Below are 24,908 nucleotides of genomic sequence, written 5' to 3'. Positions count from 1 at the left end.
CCTGGCCAGTCTCTGCAAAGCTAGATTGAGTCTCTGCCAAGATCTTGTGCCAGACTGTGGTGTGGAGTGAGTGGAACCAGGGCATTGGTCCCTTTGGATTGGGAAATACAGCAAGGAGGCTGCTCACAGTGCACGACTCTCCACCCTGATTGTCAGCAACCCAGCATGTGCTCCTGATGAGTAGAGTCTAGACTTCTCCAAACCTTCTGTCTCAGATTTCCCAGGAGGCAAGGTGTCCAGGCCACTCCTTACAGGACCCCAGGACTGGGACACCCAAACTGTGACTTGACCTGCTAACTCCAGGGCCGGGGTCTACCCTTGTGGACGTTCTCTTTGCAGATCCCTTCCAGAGGCCCAGGGCCTGGACTGATTCTTTTCTTTCCCATCCTACTGAGTTATGTGCAGATCCTTCTTGCAGCTTTGATTTTCAGGAGTTATGTTAGTTTCCAGTTAGTCTCCATTCGGAAGTGTCCCACATGTGAATGTATTTTTGGTGTGTTTGGGGGGGAGGGGATCTCCATACCAGCTACTACAGCCTCTTGATTCTGCTTTAGATGCTGAGCTTTTTAGCGACAGTTTGTCTTTCCTGTTCTTACACACTCACCCTGCAGGCTGGTATAGAAATTGGAAACTAAGCAGGCAAGGAAAACTATTTTTTTATATACACAGTTTGCTTTAATAGCACCAAAAAGACTGTGTCATTTCATGTCACTGACCCTGTCCACCAGTTATGTTAGCCTTCCACACAGCAGTATAGCAACATATATAAATATATATCATACATTTATACACACATACACACTTTCTAAAGCACTTTTGTGAAGACACAGACTAGGCTTCAGCACAAGCACAACTGGGGCCCTCTTGCATGTCACTTAAAAATGATCACCGGTTTGCTTTACACAAGACTTTCAGTGGGCTTGCTGTGGCCATTAGTCCCTAGTTCCCAGAGAGAAGCTGGGATGACAAAAGGGGACAGTATATGTAAAGTCAGTACAGCTTTTGGAGACAACAATAGAATATAAGTAGGAAGTCTAGGCTAAGCATGAGATGGCATATGGGAGTCACCATTCCCACCACATGGATTCATAGTACTCAGGTGCTGCAGTTTAGACTGACACCCGGCCTGACGGTGACCCACATGCATGGGCCCTGGGTCAGGCAGTCAGGCCCCCCTGCCCACACTGTCCTGCAGGGCACCGCTGCTCAGTCTTGTGCTTTCAGATCTGCCGAGGAGCTCCAATGTTGGGACCACATGCTGAATTGTCAGGAAGCAGGTCCTGTTTCCCCTGAGCTGACCCTCTGAGGACAGGTGATGAGGCAAGAAGTGTCTGTTGCTGGCTCCCATGCCCTCAGCATGTTCAGAAGCAGTGTCACAAGGTCCTCTAGTAACTAGGCATGTTTTCCTTAGAGCTGAGCCACGGGCACCCTGCCTTGTTATTCCTCAAGTGCAGGAAAGGCCCTCTGCCTTTCACCCTGCACACGAGGCCATATCTATGACCCCTTCCAGACCCTCCAGTAGGTGTGGAGGAGGGCCCAGATCCTCCTCAGCAGACAGGGAGCTGTGAAGAAGGGGCACAGGCCCATCCTTCCTGCTGTTTTAAGGACCTCTGGTGGCTTCGCTTCTTGCATGTCTCCTGGAAGGCAAGGGTCACAGGACTGGAGTGCATGGCAAGGCCCTTAGGGATTTCACCTGGAGACCAAAGTGACACAGAGTCCATTATCAGGTCCTGCTGGTGGCTAACTGAGGCTGGAGGGGGCTGAGTGGTGACAGAAGCCAGGATTGTGGTGAGAGCCTGTCAAGAGGATGAGCCGAAGGGAGGCCCTGAGGTCTGGAGGAGCAGCAGGTGCCAGCAGGTCAGCGTGAAACCTTCCCACAGCACCTGGTCAGGTCTCTGCTCACAGCCACGGCACACCAGGTGGCAAGCCCCTACCACTCCTTCTTCAGGGACCAGCTCACTCTACAGTTTGCTTGGAAGAAAGAGGATGACTTTTGTCATTTCCCAGGAAAAGATATGCTTAGCTTGAAACAGGCACATATAGAAGTGGCCTGTTGTAAGGAAGGAGAGGACATTTTGAGAGGCAGCCCCCTTGTTAAGTTTATATTCTGTTTACTTGATGAGGAGATGGGGCGGGGTGGGGGGGGGCGTGGTAGGCAGGTCAGCAGGGCCCTCAGAAATCATCTAAGTCTAGTGCCTCCTCTTCCAGATGAGGGTCAGTGGTCTCACAGAGACTGGGGCCAGCCAAAGCCACACAGCCAGTTAGTGACAAGCCTGGGATTAGAACTTGGGCCCTGGTCCATTTCCAGTGGCCTAGCAGAAGTGGGAAGGAGACTTCCAAGCCAGCGGGTATGAGAGGCTGTTGGGTTACCTTTGCTGGGACAGGAATAAGGCTTTACAGAAGCAGTCTTGTAAGAGTTCTTCTAAAAAGGCTCAGGAAAGAAAGGAATCAGAAGAAATTAGCAGGAAAAAAGAAAATCAGGGTTAAATTATGGCCCAACCCATTTTCATACTGTGGGGTCAACATCTTTTTAGGTTAAAATTTAGGAATATTCCTAGGAATGGGCTCAACTGATAATGGCAAAGCTTTAAAGCCCAAGGTACAAAGCTTAGCTTTTGACTTTGAAGCCATTTCTAACACCTCAAGTTTTTCTTCAAAGTGGCTGCTTGAGAATGCATTGGTATTTTCAATAAATGTAGAGAATGCCTGCCTTATAAGATAATCTTTCCCTTTAAGTTTCAGTTTTTCCTTATTACCAAGTTCTCTTTTAGATCAATAAGACCCAATGATTTTCTTATGTTGTTTCCTAAAGAAAAATATGTCAAAATCAAATTGCTGCTTTCAGCCCAATATTATGCAGTGAAATCAACTTGTTAGGTGGCATCTTTCCATCAGTTTTTCATATAGTGGCATAGGAACCCTGGAACCCATGATTGGCCTCAGGATTCCTTTACTGGAAAGCTCATTCAGAGGCAGACCCCATATGTCCTCTGACCTTGAGAATCAACTGAACTGCATTTCTCCCCAATCCTGACATGGCATAAAGGAGAGAGAATTGGGGTCAAGAGAGAAGATGATGACAAAGTGAGAGTGAACTGAGAAGTCAGGGGAGGTTTCTGATTAGGGTGGGAGGACTGATGGGGATGGAATCTAGAGGGATGTTCATTGAGAACCTGTGCTCCCACAGGTGGACCAGAAATTTCCTCTTGGAAGGTCAGCGCAAGTCAGGAGTCACCTGTGCACTCTGATAGTTTGCTCTGATCAGTGCAGTGGTTTCCTTACCTCCAAATTAGTCCTTGCCTTCTTCAAAACATCGTGTGTCCTGGTCACTGTAACAACAAAAGAGTTCCCAAAGGCAGAAATTACCAGTGGGGTCCATATCTGTCTTGGGTGTGCGTGTTCTAAAGCTTGTCTTTCTGGCCACTCAGCTTGGGGTCTCCTAGTCCCCTCCACCCCCACATCTCCTCCTCTGCCTCTATGATTACTGATGGCACAGGAGGTTCAGGGATTTCACATCAGTCTCCCCCATCCCCTAGCCTCTCTGGTCGCTGTCCATTCACAGCACAAGTCGGGAGCCAGGAAGGCCCTCCCAATTTCCTGTCCCATTCCCTGGCTCAGGGCACCCACACTGGCTGAAGATGAACTGCTCCATGCTCTCCTTCTGCTGGTTGGCGGTCTTCAGACGCTCAGATGTACTCTGAAGGAGACTCTCCTGTTTGGATAGTTTGGTTCTCAGTTCCAGAAGCTCCTTTTTCATAGACTCTCCCTAGGAAGAAAAATAGGTGCTCTGTCAGTGGTCAGAAGGCCTTAAGCATCCTGTGATTTGTGGCTCTTTACAATCCCAAACAGGATTCTACAATCTTCTCGAGTATTTCTGGACCAGATTTCCCTCATCAAAGCCTCTAAAACCCTCCAGCAGGTGATGGCTCAGGATGGGCCATGAGGTGGGAACACTGAGGACCTGGAAGCCCCTATGCAAAGGAGCACAGGCCACACTCCAGTTGCTGCAGAGGACCTGAGTCCAGGCCACACTGAAACTCCTAGCTGTGAGTAAGAGCTCTGATTTAATGCTGACATAGTTATATCACTTGGGCATCAAAAATTGGTCATTAGGAATATTATGCCTGGGGAAACAGGACTGGCCTGAGACGTTCTACAAGTCTGTAAATATATCTGCCAGCCTCAGGATGGTAAAATACTTCCTCCTTGGAATTAGCAAAGTTGGATCCCCTAAAGTTATCATTGATACTAGTCTGGAGTGAGAACACTAGGAGGGATTTTGAAATCTACCTAATCCAAGATCATCAACCAGAGTGGCCTGAGATCTGAGAGCACCTGGGGGAGGCTGACTCTCAGCAGGCTTGACCCAGAGATACAGGTTTAAGTGGAAATTTTTCTGGGATTTCAGTGGGTGGGTAAAAAGGGCTGGTCCACTCCTGGGGACATTCTGTGATCCTGTCTGCCTATGCAGACCTGGAGGTGAGTGGGAGTGGGCTTAGGATGGAAAAGGAGGTGTTGATGTTTTAAATGGCCCCAAACTTCAGCTCAGCTGAACTTCAGAAAGTTAAAGGGATGGAACATTTGTGGGTTACCAGGGCTCTCATGTCTCTGCCTCCTCTATGTTCTTTTCTTCTCCTGTTTGGCTCCTTATCCTGGGGGTCAGGCTGGTAGGAGAGAGATGTTTTCAGACCTGCACAGATAGCGCTCACCACAGAGGAGAGGTCTCCCTCCAGGGACACATGCCTCATGTCCCTTTCATCCCAACTGCCCATACAGCTCCTGATCTTCAGGCTCTGCAGGCTGAGGAGGTAGAAGGCTAGTTTGGGGGCAGAACCGGTAGAGGATGCTGGCTTCTTACCACTTTGCCCACAAGCATAGCACCAGGGGAGCTTGGCAAGGCTGCTCTCCAGAACATGGTGAGGAGGGAGGCCGACTCCTCCAGCCGGTGGTGCAGGGCGGTGGCGCTGCTCCTCAGCTCCTGGATGCCTTCGCTACCCATCACCTGGGAAAGAGGGCAGTAGCCATGGGCATCCCTGTGGCTGAGACAGCACAGGCCTCGGCTTCCTTTGTGAGTGAGGTACGGCCACAGGCTTGCTTGAACCTGTGAGACATTTTTCTAACCCGGAAGCCAAGGTTCTCTGACCTCAGCAAGGACCTCCCACTTTGTAAGAATTCATTTGATTCCACACTTTTTAGCTTTTAGTCCTGCTTCTTGCTCTGGAATCTAAGGTCCCTATTTTTGCACTGTACTCCCACCCCCACTGCCCTTCCCTAAATCAGGCCTTATGCTTCAAATGGGCTGCGCCATTTGTAGCTCAAAGGACTAAGTGCTGACCCCTTTACCTGGCATGTTCTCCACCCCAGAGAACTACACACCCCCTAGTGGTGCCCTAACCCCCATGAACCTGTCACCTTCCTTCTGGGATAATCACCACTTCTGGGTTCACTCCATCACACCCACAGCACTTCCAGCACTGTGCCTGGAGCCCCGTGTCATATTTGCTGACTCAGGTGTTCACCTCCCTCTCGCGTGTGGGGGCTCCTGGAGCTCAGACAGCACAGCGGCTGGTACCTAGGTCTCTACCTGGGGAAAGACTCTGAGAGGCCTTGTGGCCTGCTCTCCTCTCCTGCTCGGTCTAAGCAGAGAAATCCAGCGCTGCCACTCTCCTCACCCCTTCCACACATCTGGCCCATATGGATGAATATTCTCAATTCCCAGGCAACTGATGAAGTGATTTTATCCTGCCCACAAATGATCATATCCCAGTGTGACTTTAGCAGATAATACAGAACCAAACAGCACTGCAAGTATGCTGACGCTTAACATGCTCTACTGATGAGGATGGCAATGCTGCACATACTTTTCTGTGGTTCTCAGGGGAAATAGAGAGTCAGCTACATCTAAAACAGAACAAAGTTTGTAGTGAAACTAGCTGGTGAAGACGGAAGGCCTAGCTGGATGTAAATGTAAGATACATCCTCAGCTGGTGAGAGATGTGGAGCAGGAAAAAAGATAGGGGGAGAAGGAGTTAAAATCAAAAGAAGAAAGGGCTTAAGGAAAAGGGGCATCTAAGAGCTAAAATGTGATTACCTCTATGCCCGGAGCTTCAAGACCAGAGAAGCTGCAGGTTGGTCTCACAAGTGATGCTATCTTCTTGACCAGCACTCTGCCCTCCCCAATCTGCTCTCTTAGGGCACTATAGTCATCAATGTGGCCAATGACGTGGCGGCCATGCTTATTGGCAAAGGAGCCATCAGTAGCATCACCCTCCAGCTTGGGAGGGTTCTTCATTACTGGAGAAGCATCCAAACCCAGCTCTGAAGAATAAAACCACAACAACAAAGAACCCACTGTTATTCACAGTCATCTTCAGTTCAATCCAAAAGGGACATCAAATAGTAAAAGAGGCCAGAAACAAGATCGACAGTTTTGGAAAGCACACCTGTGAAGTCCATACATATTCTGGGTTCTATATTATTATAGTCTTTCTCTCAGCATCTCATAATTGTAAAATTGCCAGGAGGTAAATTTTATCCTTATTGACAAACACTCAGGACAGACATTAATGTTTTTCTTTTTTTTTAATTTGGAGGTTGAGAAGACACAGACAAGGAAACTAAGCTGGATATAGAGAGCACTTTCGAGAAGGAAGAGGTTACAGTACAATGAAGCAAATACCAGAGCAATAGGAAAACCATATGAGGAAGAGTAGTGACAAAAAAGGCAGCCACAGGAGGTCGAATGATAGGGCTAAAGGCCTTGGGATATGCAGAGAAAAATCTCTAAATTCAGATAATGTGTATACAGGGAACCAAAAGTTATTTGTAGTAATAATTTTCCATCATTAGACCCTGAGTCCTATGGTTGCCCTCTTTACCGTTCGTCCTACTGAAGGTTGTGGTCTCTGGGCCAGGAGCTTCAGAAGAAGAGCTGGGGAAGACCAGAACTGGAGAATTCATGCCCACATCCCGAACTGGAGGGGAGGCAACCGAATCTAAGGAGTAAAGACAGCCACAGCTTTAGGAACCCTGGAACACACCGCTCCACTGGAGATCTAGGGCACCATGACTCTCCTCTCATACAGTCATCACCCATGTACCACAATCAAAACTAATAGCAAACTAATCACTTATTTTGAAATAAGATGTGAACGCTGTTCCATGAGAAAAAAAAAAATTTGCAATTTGAAAAAATTATTAGGTGTATTTTTCTAACCCCAGATTTAAATACAATATTGTATGTGCAGTATGTCTAATACAATGCTTTGTAACTAAATATAAATATGCATAAATATATGTGAAGAACTGATGCTTTTGAACTGTGGTGTTGGAGAAGACTCTTGAGAATCCCTTGGACTGCAAGGAGATCCAACCAGTCCACTCTAAAGGAGATCAGTCCTGGGTGTTCTTTGGAAGGAATGATGCTAAAGCTGAAACTCCAATACTCTGGCCACCTCATGTGAAGAACTGACTCATTGGAAAAGACTCTGATGCTGGGAGGGATTGGGGGCAGGAGGAGAAGGGGACAACAGAGGATGAGATGGCTGGATGGCATCCCTGACGCGATGGACATGAGTTTGGGTGAACTCCGGGAGTTGGTGATGGACAGGGAGGCCTGGCGTGCTGCGATTCATGGGGTCACAAAGAGTCAGACACGACTGAGTGACTGAAGTGAACTGAACTGATATGCAGTACATATGTTAAAATATTTGATCAAGAAGTGAATGGATTTATGGGGATTTAACTCTGCTCTCTAAACACTGTTCTGATGAGTCAGTACTACAAAATATGTACTAGTATAAGAAGAATAGGAGACATAAGCCTTGGTGAGTTTGAGATGCCCCATTGGAGACCAGACCGCAATCTAGAAAATATCACGAAGAGACTGATATGATCCCACTCAGGCAAATGTGGCCTAGAACTGCATTTCTAGCTCAGGCCTCTCTGCTGTATGATGATGAGGAGTGTCTGAGCCAGCAGGGATGAGTCCTGGCTGGTGCTGTGGGAAGGCACTGAGAGGGTAAAGCCTGAGAGGGAAGAGAAGCAGTACCGAGACAGAGCACAATGAAGGAGAAGGAACACAGCAAACCAAAACTTCTGCTTTGAAGCCTGGGTTGGCCTGTTAACTCCCGCAGACCTCAGCATATCAGTTAATTGTCTCAGTGCCTATATTTTCTCATGTGAAATACAGAGATAGTAAATCCTGCACTAGCTCTGATGAAATTATTTGAAAACATGGTAAATTTTAAAACACTCCACAAACATAAGGAATAGGCATTAATATATACAGCTGTTAATTGTTTTGAGTACTTCTTATGGTGTCAGGCACTTGTAAATTATTTCATTTAATGCTCCACGTAATAGTTTATATTATTATCCTCATGTTAAAGATGAGGAAGCTAAGGCTTAAATACTTGAGGAATTTTAGCACTTTTCCTAAGGCAAACAACATGTAAGTGGCAAACTCAGAATCTGGAGCCAGATCTGACCCCAAGCTCCATGCCCTCAAGGTGCTGTACTGAAGCATCTTTGACTTCACCCTGACCCTAAGGAGTGTGGAAGAGGCAATATTGTCCCTTCCACCACACACATCCTAGGGACCTTCCCATTGGCTGAGGGCTTCATGATTTCCTTTTCCTTCCTACCTTGGAAGAACGGCTGCTTGTTTCCAGGGTCAGTGTTGGTGGGGAATTTCTGGTTAACGGAGGAGCTGAGGCTGGCTTTGCTGGCACCACCATCCAACTGCTGTTCGAGCTGCAGTCGCAGACAGTTGTTCACCTGAATGCTCTGCTCCAGCTGCCCTCGCAGAGCTCGGATCTCTGCCACCAGGTGGCTCAAGTCACTGCTCAAAGGGACTTGGTGACAGGCATCCCAGGTATAAGCTGAAAGGAGAGAGAGAGGTCTGGTGTCATTGAACCAAGTGTTTCCAAGCATCTGTCAGAACACTCTTCTGTGACGTTCCTTTCTGCCAAGGACCCCACTATAATCTCAGAATCCCAGGAATAATGTGGCTTAGAATCTGCTTAGAACCATTATATCCCCTGCTGTGATGGTGGTGTCACTTTTCCTGGGCGAAGACTGGCACATATTAAGACGGTACACAGTCCAGCCTGGAGTTTCCTTGAGACTCAAATGAGCCTTGTCCATTTAGAGGGCACATGATTGGCAGATGAAGTCAAACCTAATATTTCTCCTCCTTATTAACCTTAGTCCTTCAGGCTAGAGAGCAGGGTCTTTCAAGGAAGAAGATCAATACTAAGCTGGAGAAGTACACAGACTGAGAGAGAAGATGTGATGACCTCCACATTCAGGAATCAAAGAGGAGAGGAAGAAGAAGGCATCAGGCCTTTGGGCAACACTTAAGAATGGGAGGGATATAAGATCAGAAACTATAAAACTCCTAGAGGAGAACATAGGCAAAACACTCTCAGACATAAATCACAGCAGGATCCTCTATGATCCACCTCTCAGAATGCTGGAAATAAAAGCAAAAATAAACAAATGGGATCTAATTAAAATTAAAAGCTTCTGCACAACAAAGGAAAATATAAGCAAGGTGAAAAGACAGCCATCTGAATGGGAGAAAATAATAGCAAATGAAGCAACTGACAAACAACTAATCTCAAAAATATACAAGCAACTTCTGCAGCTCAACTCCAGAAAAATAAACGACCCAATCAAAAAATGGGCCAAAGAACTAAATAGACATTTCTCCAAAGAAGACATACGGATGGCTAACAAACACATGAAAAGATGCTCAACATCACTCATTATTAGAGAAATGCAAATCAAAACCACAATGAGGTACCACTTCACACCAGTCAGAATGGCTGCGATCCAAAAATCTGCAAGCAATAAATGCTGGAGAGGGTGTGGAGAAAAGGGAACCCTCCTACACTGTTGGTGGGAATGCAAACTAGTACAGCCACTATGGAGAACAGTGTGGAGATTCCTTAAAAAATTGCAAATAGAACTACCTTATGACCCAGCAATCCCACTGCTGGGCATACACACCGAGGAAACCAGAATGGAAAGAGACACATGTACCCCAATGTTCATCGCAGCACTGTTTATAATAGCCAGGACATGGAAACAACCTAGATGTCCATCAGCAGATGAATGGATAAGAAAGCTGTGGTACATATACACAATGGAGTATTACTCAGCCGTAAAAAAGAATTCATTTGAATCAGTTCTGATGAGATGGATGAAACTGGAGCCGATTATACAGAGTGAAGTAAGCCAGAAAGAAAAACACCAATACAGTATACTAACACATATATATGGAATTTAGGAAGATGGCAATGACGACCCTGTATGCAAGACAGGGAAAGAGACACAGATGTGTAGAACGGACTTTTGGACTCAGAGGGAGAGGGAGAGGGTGGGATGATTTGGGAGAATGACATTCTAACATGTATACTATCATGTGAATTGAATCGCCAGTCTATGTCTGACGCAGGATGCAGCATGCTTGGGGCTGGTGCATGGGGATGACCCAGAAAGATGTTCTGGGGAGGGAGGTGGGAGGGGGGTTCATGTTTGTGAATGCATGTAAGAATTAAAGATTTTAAAATTTAAAAAATAAAAAACTAAAAATTTAAAAAAAAAAAAAAAAGAATGGGAGGGATAGGGCTTCCCTGGTAGCTCAGTGGTAAAGAATCTGCCTGCTAACACAGAAGACGTGAGTTCAATCCCTGGCCCAGGAAGATCCCACATGCCGTGAAGCAACTAAGCCCATAGGCCACAACTACTGAGCCTGTGCTCTGGAGCCTGGGAACTACAATTATGGGGCACATATACCTAGAGCCTGTGCTTTGCAGCAAGAGAAGCCACCACAATGAGGTGGCTTCACCACAATGAGAAGCCCATCCATCCCAACTAGAGAAAAGCCTGTGCAGCAATGAAGACCCAGTACAGTAAAAAATAAACGAATTTTTAAAATTAAAAAAGAAAAACCAGAATGAGAGGGATAGATGAGAGATCACAATTAATTGGACTTCTCAAGTTCTACTTGCTTTTTTACCTGCACTCACCACCCATAGCCTTTCTCTATGTACTGGGGGAAGAAGAAATCTAAGAAATATTCTATAAGACTATCATTGCTCATCTAAAAACACTGAAGTCAAATGTGTGTAAAAAGAATTTGTTTCAGTTTTTATCAAGGTAATAGGATGCATATACCATATGATATATGCATCCAGTTGCATCAGAGCCACAGGCCTTAACCAAACACATTATTTCTGCAGTGAGCTATGTGAATATTCTCACGAAATGGAATAAATGAAGAGGAGTGCAGGAGAAGATGGCAGAGTAGAAGGACGAGCTCACCTCTTCTTGTGAAAACACTAAAATCACAACTAACTGCTAAACAACCATCAACAAAAAACACTGGCACCTACCAAAACAGATATTCTGCATCCAAAGACAAAGAAGGCACAGTGAGAGAGTAGGAGGGGTGCTTTCATGATATAATCAAATCCCATACCTTCTGGGTGGGCTACCCACAAACAGGAAAATATATTGCAGCAGTTCTCCCACAGGAGAATTCTGAGTCCCACACCAGGCTTCCCAGCCTGGGGATCTGTAATAGGAAGGAGGAGCTACTGGAGCATTTGGCTTTGAAGGCCAGCACGGTTTGAGTGTAGGAGTTCCACAGGGCTGGGAGAAACAGACTCCAGTTTTAGAGGGTGCACATAAAGTTTCATGAGCACTGGGACCTAGGCCAAAGCAATGACTCCACAGAAACCTGGGCCAGACCTACCTGCAGGTCTTGGAGGGTATCCTGGCTCTCTGTAGGGATATGGACACTGGTGGCAGAAGCTCCAGGGAATATTCAACAATGTAAACTCCCACTCCAGTGTTCTTGCCTGGAGAATCCCAGGGACAGGGGAGCCTGTTGGGCTGCCATCTATGGGGTCGCACAGAGTTGAACACGACTGAAGTGACTTAGCAGCAGCAGCAGCAGGCTCTCCAGGAGGTTGCCACTTTGGCACCAAGACATGGCCCCACCCAACAGCCTATAGGCTCCAGGGCTGGGATGCCTCAGGATAAACAACCAACAGAAGGATGGGAACACAACACTACTCATCAGCAGACAGGCTGAATAAAGTCATCTGGAGTTCTCTGATGCCTCTAAACATACCCCTTGACCTAGCTCTGCCCACCAGAGGGGCAAGATCCAGGTCCACCCACCACTAGGCAGGCACCAGTCTCTCCCACCAGGATGCCTGAACAATCTCCTGGACCAACCTCACCCACTAGGTGGCAGATACCAGAAGCAAAAAGAACTATAATCCTGCTGCCTGTGGAAAGGAGACCACAAACACGGAAACTTAGACAACATGAGACAGCAGGGAAATATGTTCCAAACAAAGGAACAAGATAAAACCCCAGGAGAACAACTAAGTGATATGCAGGTAGGCAATCTACCAAAAAAATTCAGAGTAATGTTGGGTAAAGATGATTCAAAATCTCAGAAAAGAATGGAAGCTCAGATCAAGAAGATACAAGAAATGTTTAACAAAGAGCTAGAAGGTATAAAGAACAGACTTTTACAATACAGTAACTAAAATGAAAAAGGCACTAGAAGGAATCAGTACCAGAATAAATGAGGCAGAAGAACAGATAAGTGAGTTGGAAGACAGAATGGTAGAAATCACTGCCATGGAACAAAAGAATGAAAACAAAATAAGGACAGTTTAAAACTAATGCTCTGTGGAGAGGATATTGGCCCTCCTACAACATTCCTTTCAGTGAAAAAGTCTACAACTGGAGTGACTATCCAATGCTGGTTAAGAAGCTGGGTTTGGACTACTCTTACCATCTGGCTTCATGAACTAAAATCTTCTGGTGTGACCAAGGAAAAGTGACTGATATGGAATCCATGAAATATATCATGCAATACAATAGTATGTAGCACATTTCTCAAGAATCATTCTTCAAAAGTCCTTTTCTTCCCCATGGATAAAGAACCCATATTACAAGGAGGATCCTTACAGGAAGGGTGATCCCTGGAACACCATCTGCTGTTGTGAGGGCATAAACTCATAGAGTCCAAGTTCTGGAGGTGGCTATGACACAAGGTGGCAGATGTCTACCTGGCATCCAAGTACAAAGCCTATGCCATTAGTGGGCCCACAGTACAAGGTGGTCTCCCTGTTTTTTTACCGGAGCCATTTCAACAAAACTCTCCATGAAAGCATGCAAGAGGCCTAAGACTGATTTTATTATGAAACCAAGTTTGTAACTTGACATAAAATGAAGGAGGGAGATGAGGGAATAGAATGGAATAGAAAGCTTCAAATAAGATGTCAAAGGCACTATTTTAGCTATGTTTTTCCATTCAGAATTAGTCTTAATAAAATACATTCAATTTTTTAAAAAAAGAAAAAAATTAGGAGAGTTTTAAGAGACTTCTGGGACAACATTAAATGTACCAACATTTGTATTATAAGGGTCCCAGAAGGAGAAAAGAGAGAGAAAGAGCCTGAGATAATATTTGAAGAGATAATAGCTGAAAACACTCTTAACATGTGATAGGAAACAGTTGCTCAAGTCAAGAAAGTGAAGACAGTCCCATACAGGATAAACCCAAGGAGGAACACTCTGAGACACATATTAGTCAAATTGGGAAAAATAAAAGATAAAGAGAAAATATTAAAAGCAACAAGAGAAAAGCAAAAAATAACATACAAGCAAATCACCATAAGGTCATCAACTGATATTTTTGGCAGAAACTCTGCAGGCCAGAAGGGAGTGGCATGATATAGTTAAAGTAATGAAAGGGAAAAACCTACAACCAAGAATAGTCTACCCAGCAAAACTCTTGTTTAGATGTGATGAAAAAATCAAAAGCTTTACAGACAAGCAGAAGCTGAGAGAATTCAGCACCACCAAACCAGCTTTGCAACAAATGCTAAGGAAATTTCTCAAGGCAGAAAAGTAAAGGCCACAACTAGAAACAAAATTACAAATGGGAAAGCTTATTGGCAAGGCAAACATATTGTAAAGGTTAACATACTGTAAAGGTAGAGAATTATCCACACACAAATATGGCATCAAAATCAATAATCATGGGAAGCGCAGAGTATAAAAGCAGGCTATTGGAAATTCATTTGAAAGTAAGAGATGGACAACTTAAGACAATCTTGTTTATATATAGACTGCTATATCAAAACCTCATGGTAACCACAAAACAAAAATCTACAATTGATACACACAAAAAGGTAAATCAACACAAACACAACATTGAAGGCAGTCATCAAACCATAAGAAAATAGAATATAAGAGGAAGGGAGGGAAAAAGACCTACAAAAACAAATCTAAAACAATTAACAAAACAGCAACCAGAACATATGTATCAGTAATCACCTTAAATGAAAATGGATTAAATGCTTTAATCAAAGACATTGACCGACTGAATGGATACAAAAAGACGCATCAATATGCTGTCTACTAGAGACCCACTTAAGAACTAGAGACACATACTGACTGAAAGTGAGGGAATGGAAAAAGATGTTCTATGCAAATGGAAATCAAAAGAAAGCTGGAGTAGCAATACTCGTATTAGACAAAATTAACTGTAAAATAAATATATGACAAGAGAGACAGAAGGACACTACATAATGACCACAAGAGCAATCCAGGAAGAAGATATAACAGTTGTAAATATAAATGCACCCAAGACATGAGCACCTCAATATATAAGGCAAATTCTAACAGCCATGGAAGGAGAAATTGACAGTAACACAATAATAGTGGGGGACTTTAATACTCCACTTACATCAATGGACAGATTAGCCAAACAGAAAATCAATAAGAAAACATGGGCCTTAAATGAAACATTAAACCAGATGGAGTTAATTGATATGTTTACAGAATTCCATCCAAAAGCAGCAGCTGATAAATTCTTTTAAATTATATATGGAACATTCTCTGGGATTGACCATATGCTAGGCCAGAAAGCTAGCCTTGAGAAATTTAAGAGAATTGAAATCATATCAAGCACCTTTTCTGACCACACACTATGAGATTAGAAATAAACTACAAGAAAACTGTAAAACAAAAACATGTGAAGAAAAATAACATGTTTCTAAATAACCAATAGATCATTGAAGAAATCAAAGAGGAAATTTAAAAAATACCTAGAAACAAAAGAAAATGAAAAGACAATGATCCAAAACCTATGGAACACAGCAATAAATCTTACTTAAGGAAACAAGAAACATCTCAAACAACCTAATCTTATACCTAAAGCAACTAAAGAAAGAACAAACAAAATCCAAGGGTAGCAGAAGGAAAGAAATCAAAGATCAGAACATAAATAAATGAAATAGAGACAAAGAAAGCAAAAGAAAAGATCAATGAAATTAAAACCTTGCTCTTTGAAAAGATAGACAAAATAGATAAACCTTTAGCCAGATTCATCCGAAGAAAAGAGAAGGCTCAAATCAATAAAATTAGAAATGAAAAAGAAGTTACAATAGAACCACAGAAATACAAAGGATCATAAGAGACTCCCACAAGCAATTGCATGCCAATAAAATGGACAACCTATAAGAAATGGACAAATTCTTAGAAATGTACAATCCCCCAAAACTGAGCCAGAAAGAAACAGAAAATATAAATAGACCAATCACAATTACTAAAACTGAAACTGTAATTAAGACACTTCCAACAGACAAAAGTCCAGGACCAGATAGCTTCACAGGCAAATTCTATTTAGCGAACAGTTAATACCTATCCTTCTGAAACCATTTCAAAATATTACAGAGGGAGGAACACACCCAGACTCATTCTAAGAGGTCACCATTACTCTGATACAAAACCAGACAAAGATGCTACAAAAAAAAGAAAATTACAGGCCAATACCACTGATGAACATGACACAACAAAATACCTGTAAACTGAATCCAACAATACATTAAAACGATCATATACTATGATCAATTGGGCTTTATCCCAGGGATGCAAAGATTTTTCAATATCTGCAAATCAATCAGTGTGATAAACCACATTAACAAATAGAAGAATACAAATCACACGATCATCTTAATAGATGCAGAAAAAGCTTTTGATAAAATCCAACAGCCATTCACGATAAAAACTCTCCAGAAAGTGGGTACAGAGGGAACCTATCTCAACATAATGAAGGTCATTGTGACAAACCCACAGCTAACATCATATTCAACAGTGAAAAGCTGAAAAAGAAAGTATTTTCTCTAAGATCAGTAACAAGATAAGGATGTTCACTCTTGCCACTTTTGTTCAACATAGTTTTGGAAGTCCTAGCCACGGTAATCAGAGAAGAAAAGAAGTAAGAGGAATCCAAATTGGAAAAGAAGTAAAACTGTCACTATTCGCAGATAACATGATTGTTGTTGTTTAGTTGCTAAGTTGTATCCAACTTTTCTGTGACCCCATGGACTGTAGCCCACAGTCCTCTGTCCATGGGATTTCCCAGGCAAGAATACTGCAGTAGGTTGCCAATTCCTTCTCCAGGGGATCCTTCCTGACCCAGGGGTCAAACCCATGTCTCCTGCATTGGCAAGTGGGTTCTTTATCATGTTGGGAAACCCGGTACGATTCAGTTCAGTTCAGTCACTCAGTCATGTCTGACTCTTTGTGAACCCATGAACTGCAGCACGCCAGGCCTCCCTGTCCATCACCAACTCCTGAAGTCCACCCAAACCCATATCCATTGAGTTGGTGATGCCATCCAACCATCTCATCCGCTGTCATCCCCTTCTCCTCCTGCCCTCAATCTTTCCCAGCATCAGGATCTTTTCAAATGAGTCAGCTCTTCACATCATGTGGCCAAAGTACTGGAGTTGCAGATTCAACATCAGTCCTTCCAATGAACACTCAGGCCTGATCTCCTTTAGGATAAACTGGTTATTCTACACATAGAGAATCCTAACGATGCTACCAGAAAACTAGAGCTGATCAATGAATTTGGTAAAGTTGCAGGATACAAAATTAATACACAGAAATATCTTGCAATTCTATACACTAACAACAAAAGGTCAGGAAGTGAAATTAAGGAAACAATTTAATTTCCCATCATATCAAAAAGAATAAAATATCTAGGTGTAAACCTACCTATGGAGGGTAAAGACCTATGTTCTGAAAACTATAAGATGCTGATGAAAGAAATTGAACATGACACAAACAGATTGACAGATATAACATGTTCTTGGATTAGAAGAATCAGTATTGTTAAAATGACTACACTACCCAAGGCAATCTACAGATTTGATGCAACCCCTATAAAATTACCAATGAAATTTTTTGCAGATCTGGGATAGAAATCTTAAAATTTGTATGGAAACACAAAAGACCCCAAATAGCCAAAGCAATCTTGACAAAGCAAAATGAAGCTGGAGGAATCAGGCTCCTGATTTCAGACTATACAGTAATCAAAGCAGTATGGTACTGGTACGAAGACAGATCAATAGAACAGGCTAGAAATCCAAGAAATAAACCCCTGCACCCATGATTAATTAATCAACAACAAAGGAAGCAAGACTCTACAATGTATATAAGGTAGTCTCTTCAATAAGTGGTCCTGGGAAAACTGGATGGTTACATGTAAATGAAAGAAATTAGAAATCTCTAACACCATACACAAAAACAAACTCAAAATGGATTAAAGATCTAAATGTAAGACTGGATACTATAAAACTTTTAGAGGGAAACCTAAGCAGAACACCCTTTGACATAAATCTCATCAAGTTCTTTTTGGATCCACCTAGATTAAAGAAATGAAAACCAAAATAAACAAATAGGACCTAATTAAACTTAACAAGCTTTTGCACAGCAAAGGAAACCTTCAACAAAATGAAAAGACAACCCACAGCATGGGAGAAAATATTTGCAATCAATTGATTGACAAGGGATTAATCTCCAAATTATACAAACAGCTGATGCAGCTCAATGTCAAAGAAACAAACAACCCAATCAAAAAATAGGCAGAAGATCTAAATAGACATTCTCCAAAGAGGACATTTCAGATGGTCAAAAACCACACGAAAAGATGCTTAACATGGCTTATTATTAGAGAAATGCAAATCAAAACTGCAATGGGGTATTACCTTATACTGGCCAGAATGGCCATCATCAAAATATCTTCAAACAATAAATGCTAGATTGGTTGTGGAGAAAAGGGAACCTTCCTTTCCTGTTGGTGAGAATTCAGTGTAGCCATAGGGAGAACAGTATGGAGGTTCCTTAAAAAACTAAAAATAGAGCTACCATATGATCCACCAATCCCACTCCTGAGCATATATCTGAAGAAAACCATGCTTGGAAAAGAGACTTGTGCCCCAATGTTCACAGCGTTAATGCTTACAATAACCAAGACATGGAAGCAACCTAAATGTCCATTGACAAATGATTGATTAAAGATGTGGTGCATGTATACAATGGGCTATTACTTAGCCATAAAAAAGAATGAAATAATGCCATGTGCAGCAACATGGGTGGACCTAGAGATATCATACCAAGTGAAGTCAATCAGACAGAAAAACACAAATATAATATCACTTATATATGGAATCTTAAAAAATGAATACAAGTGAACTTATTTACAAAGCAGAAACTGACTCACAGACTTAGAAAACAAACTTCTGGTTACCAAAAGGGAAAGGTGGGGGGAGGGATAAATTAGGAGGTTGGTATTAACATAAACATCCTCTGTAATAACCTATATGGGAAAAGATTCTGAAAATGAATGGATATATGTCTAACTATATCACTTTTCTGTATACCTGAAACTAACACATTGTGTATCAAATATACTCCAATTTTTTTTTAATTTTAAAAGAGAAAAAAAAGAACAAAGTGTGAAGACTTACCCAAACAAATTCAGATTTTACTATAAAACTCTAACAATGAAGACAGCTTGTTAGAAGAATGGACATATTGATTAATGGAACAGAGTGAAGAAGTCAGAAATACACTCACATATATTGGCAAGTGATTTTTTTGCCTTGGCAGTTGTTTTTCAGTGGAGATGGCAAGCAATTTGAGGGTGGTTGTGGTGATGAAAAATCAATTGTGTTCCTATATCCTAGCAAAAAAATTACTTGGCAGTTGAAATGAAAGAAAGTGTTATCCCACACATGAGAAATATTTATGTAAAAATTAAAATATGAAAGATGAATATACCAAAAATTATAAAGTATTACTAACAGAAGTTATGGTCAGTTGATTGTCAACAAAGCTGCGAAGGTAATTAAATGGGAAAAGGACATTCTTTGTAACAAATGGTGCTGGAAAAACTGGATATCAATATGGGGAAAAAAGAACTTTAACCTTTTTCTCACATCATATACAAAATTAATTCAAAATGAAACACAGGCCTAAACATAAGAGCAAAAACTATAAAACTTCAAGAAGAAAAATACAAGGAAATCTTCATGACCTTGAGATAGACAAAGCTTTCTTCACTAGGACATAAAGAAAAGCATAAATAATAAAAGAAAAAATCTGATGTTCAATAAAATCTAAAAAGTGCTGTCTTTCAAAGACACTAAAAGGACTTAGAGAAATATATGCAAATTATTTTTCTGATAAATTAATTATACCCAGAATAAAAATGTCTTTAAAGAAAACTTTTTTCTCACTTGGGGAAAGGTCAGTTTGGGAGCTGGTTGTCTGCAACAATCTCTGCCTGGGTGATCAGAATTCGCATCTGAGAAGTTTTCAAATGATGGCACCACCAGAATGGTTCTTTGCATTTTTTTTAAATCACTGTATAATCTAGACTTTGATTAACTTGTCTCAGACCATCCAGGTAGGTGAAGTTTGACTCTTATAGCCTGTTTTTAAGGATCTGTAGGCTGAATCTTGCTCTTGTCACCAGCATCTGGGCTTTGTGTGTGAGTGTTCCCCCCTTCTTATTGGGATCCTCAATGACTGAGGCTTTTTCTCAGATAGAACAAAGTAAGTTCCAAGATCTCCGGAACTCCCAAGGTAAAGACTTCACTGGAAGCTTTAGCAAGAACAAGAAGCTCACAGGGTGGGGAAGAAGGGAAAACATACCTTTCAGCCCCTTCTTGGAGTCACCATAAAGTGCCTCATAGATCTGTAGCTCTGACTGGAGGGACTGGAAAAGCTGCTGTTTCTGTTCGCACTGTTGCTGCAGGAGGGCCAGCTTATGCTGCAGCCTGGCAAGGGAGAAGCAAGGGTCCACTGAGCAGGTGGATTGCCATCAGGGCAAGAGGCTCTGAGCCAACTTTTGCATCATAGAATTTTAGCCCTAGATGTCAACTGAGGTATCATGAAAACCACTGCCTTTATTTTACAGATGTGGCAAGAGAGGCTCAGAAAAGTCCCTTTGCTTAGAACTGTGCTGTTAGCTATCACACCTGGGACACACTACCTGGTGTTCTTACTGCCCCACCGTGTCTTGTCATGCTGTCCAGCAGTTACAGGGTTTATGCAGGGAAGCAGCACCAAGGCTGGTGTAGACCTCCTAGGTGATGAGGGGACTAATATCCTAAAACTCATTGGAAGTACTCTCTCCAGAATCTGATATGCTGAAGCCTTACATGAGGGTTTTACTCTCTTAACTTTGGAGTGAAAAAGTCATTCCTAGAGAAGTCATTCCTTCTGTTCAAAGTTACCCATAAATCTGAAATAGCAGAGGGGATATTGAGGTTTCCGAAAATGACCATTCACTGACTTGCCAATGTCCCTTTTTCTAAATCTGAAAATGGGGCCATCTTCAACGGGCTCCCTCTAACCTGGAGTCTTTCTCCTGGAGAGACAGTCGTTCCTCCTGGAAATGCAAGATCTCCTGCTGCTTCTCCTTCAGGTCTTCCAGTAACTGCTGCCGGTCTACCTTTTGGTGCTCCAGCTCCATTTCCAGCTCTTCAAGCCGGGATCGAGAGGTCAGCAGAGCCTCCCTCAGGCATTCTGTTTCCTGGGAGTGCTCTGGTAGCAGGACACAGGAGTACTTATATTGTAGGGTCAAAGGTCAGCAGGAAGATTAAGCCCAAGCACATCCATCCCGACAAACAGAACTAAGGTGAAAGGAAGGCCAGCTTATGTTGCCGGGGAGGCAAAGCCAGTGTCTACTGTTACATCCACACACTCCAAGAAGTGGGAGCCTCTTTCTCTGCAGAAAGAGGTTGCTGCTGTGATTCAGTATGGCCCGCCTTGGTTTTAGGGAACACACTCTACTTCCTAACTCTATTTTCTAAGTACTCACATACCCTCTATGTAATAATCCACTCGTGAGTTTTGCCAAGGATCAAGAAGCTTATGTAGAAACCTCTCTGAATGTCTTTTTCCTTTCCTGCAAGCATTATTTCATTCTGGGCTTAATCCTCTTAGCCACTATTCTTTGTCTATTTGGCTATTCAATAAATATTTGTAAATAAAAATAATTTGTGATTGAAAATACATTGATTTCATTAACTCAATTAAGGTCACCGCCCACCACCACCACCCCCTGCCCTGCCCAAGCCCCAAAGGAAATGATGCCTACACATAGATGCCCACTCACTAGTGTTGAGAAAGCTCTGGAAGATGTTTTTATAGCATCTCCAGACACAGTCATGAGGACCGGGTACCAAAGAGGAGCCCTGAGTGTGTAAGGAGGGAGATGGAGAGGAGACATCAGATAGCACATCAGCACGAGAGGGACACAGGGAGCTTCAGAGAGGTCTTGGAAGAACCTGAGGGGGTGTATAGGCCTCCTGCTCCTCCCTTTCCTGGGTCCAAACTAGCTGTGAGTTGTGGGGAGGTAGGACAGGCACTAACTGGTGTCTAGTTTGATAGCTAATGACTGAATTACTGCAAGTGAGTTGCACAGAAGTGGATTTCCTAAAGCTCCTCCTCCCTGGAGCCTAGTCGTCTGAAGGCCCATGGTTGGGCACTGTCAGGAAATAGCCCTTTCTAGAGTGAGAAAAGCTATGGGAGTTTGATGTTGGTGGGTCTGAGTAGCTCTGTTCTCTCCACCTCCTCTCTTTGCTTCTCCAATTGGTGATGGGTGTAGCCAGGGACGAAAGGGATACAACACTGACCACAGTTTGTGACTTTTGGCACTCACCTCGGGAAACATGACTGAGCTGAGCCTGAAGCCTGTGGTTTTCTTCCCTAAGGACTCTGTTCTCATTGGAGAGCTGAGGTGTGGACTCCAGGCCCTGACTATAGAAGTTAGAGGTTGAGCCTGTTCGGGGAAGTGCAAGCAGGTAAGTTACACGTTTGGGTAACAGAGGCTCTCTGTTTGTTCACTCTCTGTCTCCAAAGACACTGTCCCAACCCAGCAGAAAACTCTGAGACTCGCGTCCTGAGCCGAACGCCTGGCTTTCCTGTGGCTCCTCTGCATGGGTTCTTTGCATGCATTTCCTGTGCCCTGGGTGAGCTGTTCAGGAGGCTCTATTCCCTAAATAGCTGCTCCTGCTGCAGTGTGGACAGGTCAAGGGTGTTTGGAAAGGCTGGCCTCCCAGTGTCAGCAGCCTGGGGGAGAGTGTGGGCAGGAAGGCCACCTTGGTAAGCGGCTGTGGGAGGCTTTGCAGACCTGGCTCCACCACATGCCAATCACAGAACCAGGGCACAGAAGTCAGCAGGCAGCAAATGAGCAGCTTGAGGGTGAACAAGAAGCCAGAGGATTCTGGGGACCAGATCTGTTAGATCTGCAGTGAGGAGAGTTACTCTCTGAGCTCAGCTACAGCAACAAAGGGAGGGGAATGGTCCTTGCCCCTGCCTTGCTGACTGTAAGGAGCAAGTGGAGGAAAGCAGACTACAGTGCTTTGAAATCTGTGACTCTCTTCTCTGGGGCAACCTTCAGATTCTCCCCAATTAGATCGGAAATAGGAGGCCCTGGGCCTCTCCTACCGCTTTCGCGGGCAGTGGAGCTGAGCCTGTGTTCCAGCTGCTCCCGCAGGCGGTCATTAATGCAGATAGACTCCTCCAGGCGCTGGCGCAGATTCCGTATTTCACCAAGATGCTCCTCTAGCAGGTCAGCCCCTGCAGCCACCCAGAAGGACAGGAGGAGGTGGAGATGGAGCATCCTGTCTGCTAGTGGGGCCCACTAGGGGGGCTCTGCCAGTGGCCTCTCAGCAAGATCCCTAAACATCACTGTCCTCTCTCATGGGCATATGGGAGCTCAGGTGACTTTGTTTAAAGAGTGAATTGGCTCCACCAAAATGTATACACACAGACACACACACACAGTGGAATATTGCTGCTGCTGCTGCTAAGTCGCTTCAGTCATGTCCGACTCTGTGCGACCCCATAGACAGCAGCCCACCAGGCTCCCCCGTCCCTGGGATTCTCCAGGCAAGAACACTGGAGTGGGTTGCCATTTCCTGCTCCAATGCATGAGAGTGAAAAATGAAAGTTATTCAGCCATAAAAAAATAATGAAATAATGCCACTGCAGCAACATGAATGGACTTAGAGATCGTCATACTGAGTGAAGCCAGAGAAGGAGAAATACCATGTGACATCCCTTATATGTGGATTCTAAGAAGAAATGATACAAATGAACTTACTTATAAAACAGAAAGAGACTCACAAACTCACAACAAACCTATGGTTGCCAGGGAGAAGGTTGGGGGAAAGAGATAGTTAGGGCATTTGGGATGGACATGTACACACTGCTATATTTAAAATGGATAACCAACAAGGACCTACTATATAGCATCCAGAACTCTGTTCACGTTATGTGGCAGCCTGGATGGGAGGGGAGTTTGAGGGAGAATGGGTACGTGTGTATGTATCACTGAGTCCCTTTGCTCATCTGAAACTATCACAACATTGTTAATTGGCTATACCCCAATACAAAAAAAAAAGGTTTAAAATTAAATAACCTGTCACTTTTACCCTTAAAAAGAGTAATTTGATTTCAAACACAGGACAGCTGGTGCTAAGCAAGCCCCATGGGCCTCCTCCCATATAGGGGTGCATGTAAGGGAGTTGTAAGTGTACATGTACAGTTACCAGGGTAACTGGTAAATGTAAGGGGTTTCATATGGTTTAGAGAAACAATTGACCTGCTCGGCTTCGTATTTACCTGTTGGTTTGGAGTTAAGCTGGTACATGGAGGAGCCTGAGGATAGGTCCCCGGATATGCTCCCTTTCTGAGGCCTCATCATGTCCCACTGGCCACTGCTGCCCAGGTACCCAGGCTCCAGGATTCTGCCCCGTTCCGTGGTGCTCCTCAGAGGACAGAGGGGCTGGGGAGGGTTGAGGTAGGGGGAAGATCTGGCTTCTGGAGGGTTGGTTGGCAGTGTGGCCGGAGAAGCAGGATGAACACTGGTGACACCTGCGCAGAAGGAAACACGAGTGAGAAGCACTAGCAGAACACAAGGATCAGCCAGGAAACGTGTGACTGAGAAGAACAGACACTGAAGGGACACACGGGCTGAGGTCCCAGTCGGCTGCGGAATACCAGTGAGATGAAGACTGACACCCAGAAGCTGCAACCCTAACCCCTTGTATTGGCTAGCATGAGACACAAGAGGTAGGGGGTGAACAAAGCATCCTAAAGTCAGCCATGTGCACAAAAGGAAAGTCCTGTGGCCCTAATCCTGGCTCCTATGATAATGCCTCCTGATAGAGTCCAGGGAAGGTCCTGGGTAGACCTCCCTGGGAAAGTCAGGGGGTAAGAGTGTGATGGGCCATAGCACTGAGCACACCTGTGAACAGGAATGTGTGTGTTTCTGGGAGTACTTGCTGTTCCGGAAGCCAAAGTGAGTGTGTCACTCACCAGTTTTCCCAATTTTCCTTTGGGGTTGTCAAAAAAGGAAGGGGACATCAATCCAGCTAAAATGGTGGCCCCAGTCACTCAAGTGAATGTTTTGCTGAGGTTGGGGGAGGTTCTGTGTGAGGTAAGGGGTGATTTGGATCTTACTCAACACGATTCAAGGAACTGAAATATCATCACTTGTATCT

General features: G+C 43.8%; 1 protein-coding gene across 19 annotated transcripts in view; it reads right to left on the bottom strand.

The window, feature by feature from the left end:
* Nucleotides 1-652: 652 nt before the first annotated feature.
* PDE4DIP (phosphodiesterase 4D interacting protein) overlaps nt 653-24,908 on the bottom strand; it is a 250,860-nt gene continuing 226,604 nt past the window's right edge. For 8 of the 19 annotated variants that reach the window (XM_069602460.1, XM_069602469.1, XM_069602492.1 and 5 more), the window contains 12 exons: nt 24,028-24,279; nt 22,849-22,980; nt 22,061-22,180; nt 20,751-20,940; nt 20,047-20,171; nt 8,646-8,882; nt 6,879-6,995; nt 6,092-6,318; nt 4,859-5,002; nt 3,628-3,766; nt 3,283-3,329; nt 653-1,693 (listed from right to left, as the gene is read on the bottom strand). In XM_069602460.1, the coding sequence (XP_069458561.1) occupies nt 1,652-1,693; nt 3,283-3,329; nt 3,628-3,766; nt 4,859-5,002; nt 6,092-6,318; nt 6,879-6,995; nt 8,646-8,882; nt 20,047-20,171; nt 20,751-20,940; nt 22,061-22,180; nt 22,849-22,980; nt 24,028-24,279 (1,772 nt within the window). In that variant the 3' untranslated portion in view covers nt 653-1,651. Of the gene's footprint in view, nt 1,694-2,370; nt 2,432-3,282; nt 3,330-3,627; nt 3,767-4,858; nt 5,003-6,091; nt 6,319-6,878; nt 6,996-8,645; nt 8,883-20,046; nt 20,172-20,750; nt 20,941-22,060; nt 22,181-22,848; nt 22,981-24,027; nt 24,280-24,908 lie in introns of all 19 variants that reach the window. The other 11 variants (XM_069602428.1, XM_069602477.1, XM_069602480.1 and 8 more) reach the window with 2 other exon arrangements.

This window comes from Ovis canadensis, chromosome 1, assembly GCF_042477335.2.
Source record: "Ovis canadensis isolate MfBH-ARS-UI-01 breed Bighorn chromosome 1, ARS-UI_OviCan_v2, whole genome shotgun sequence".
In the NCBI taxonomy this organism is placed as follows: Eukaryota; Metazoa; Chordata; class Mammalia; order Artiodactyla; family Bovidae; genus Ovis; species Ovis canadensis.
This window is presented reverse-complemented; position numbering and strand designations above follow the sequence as displayed.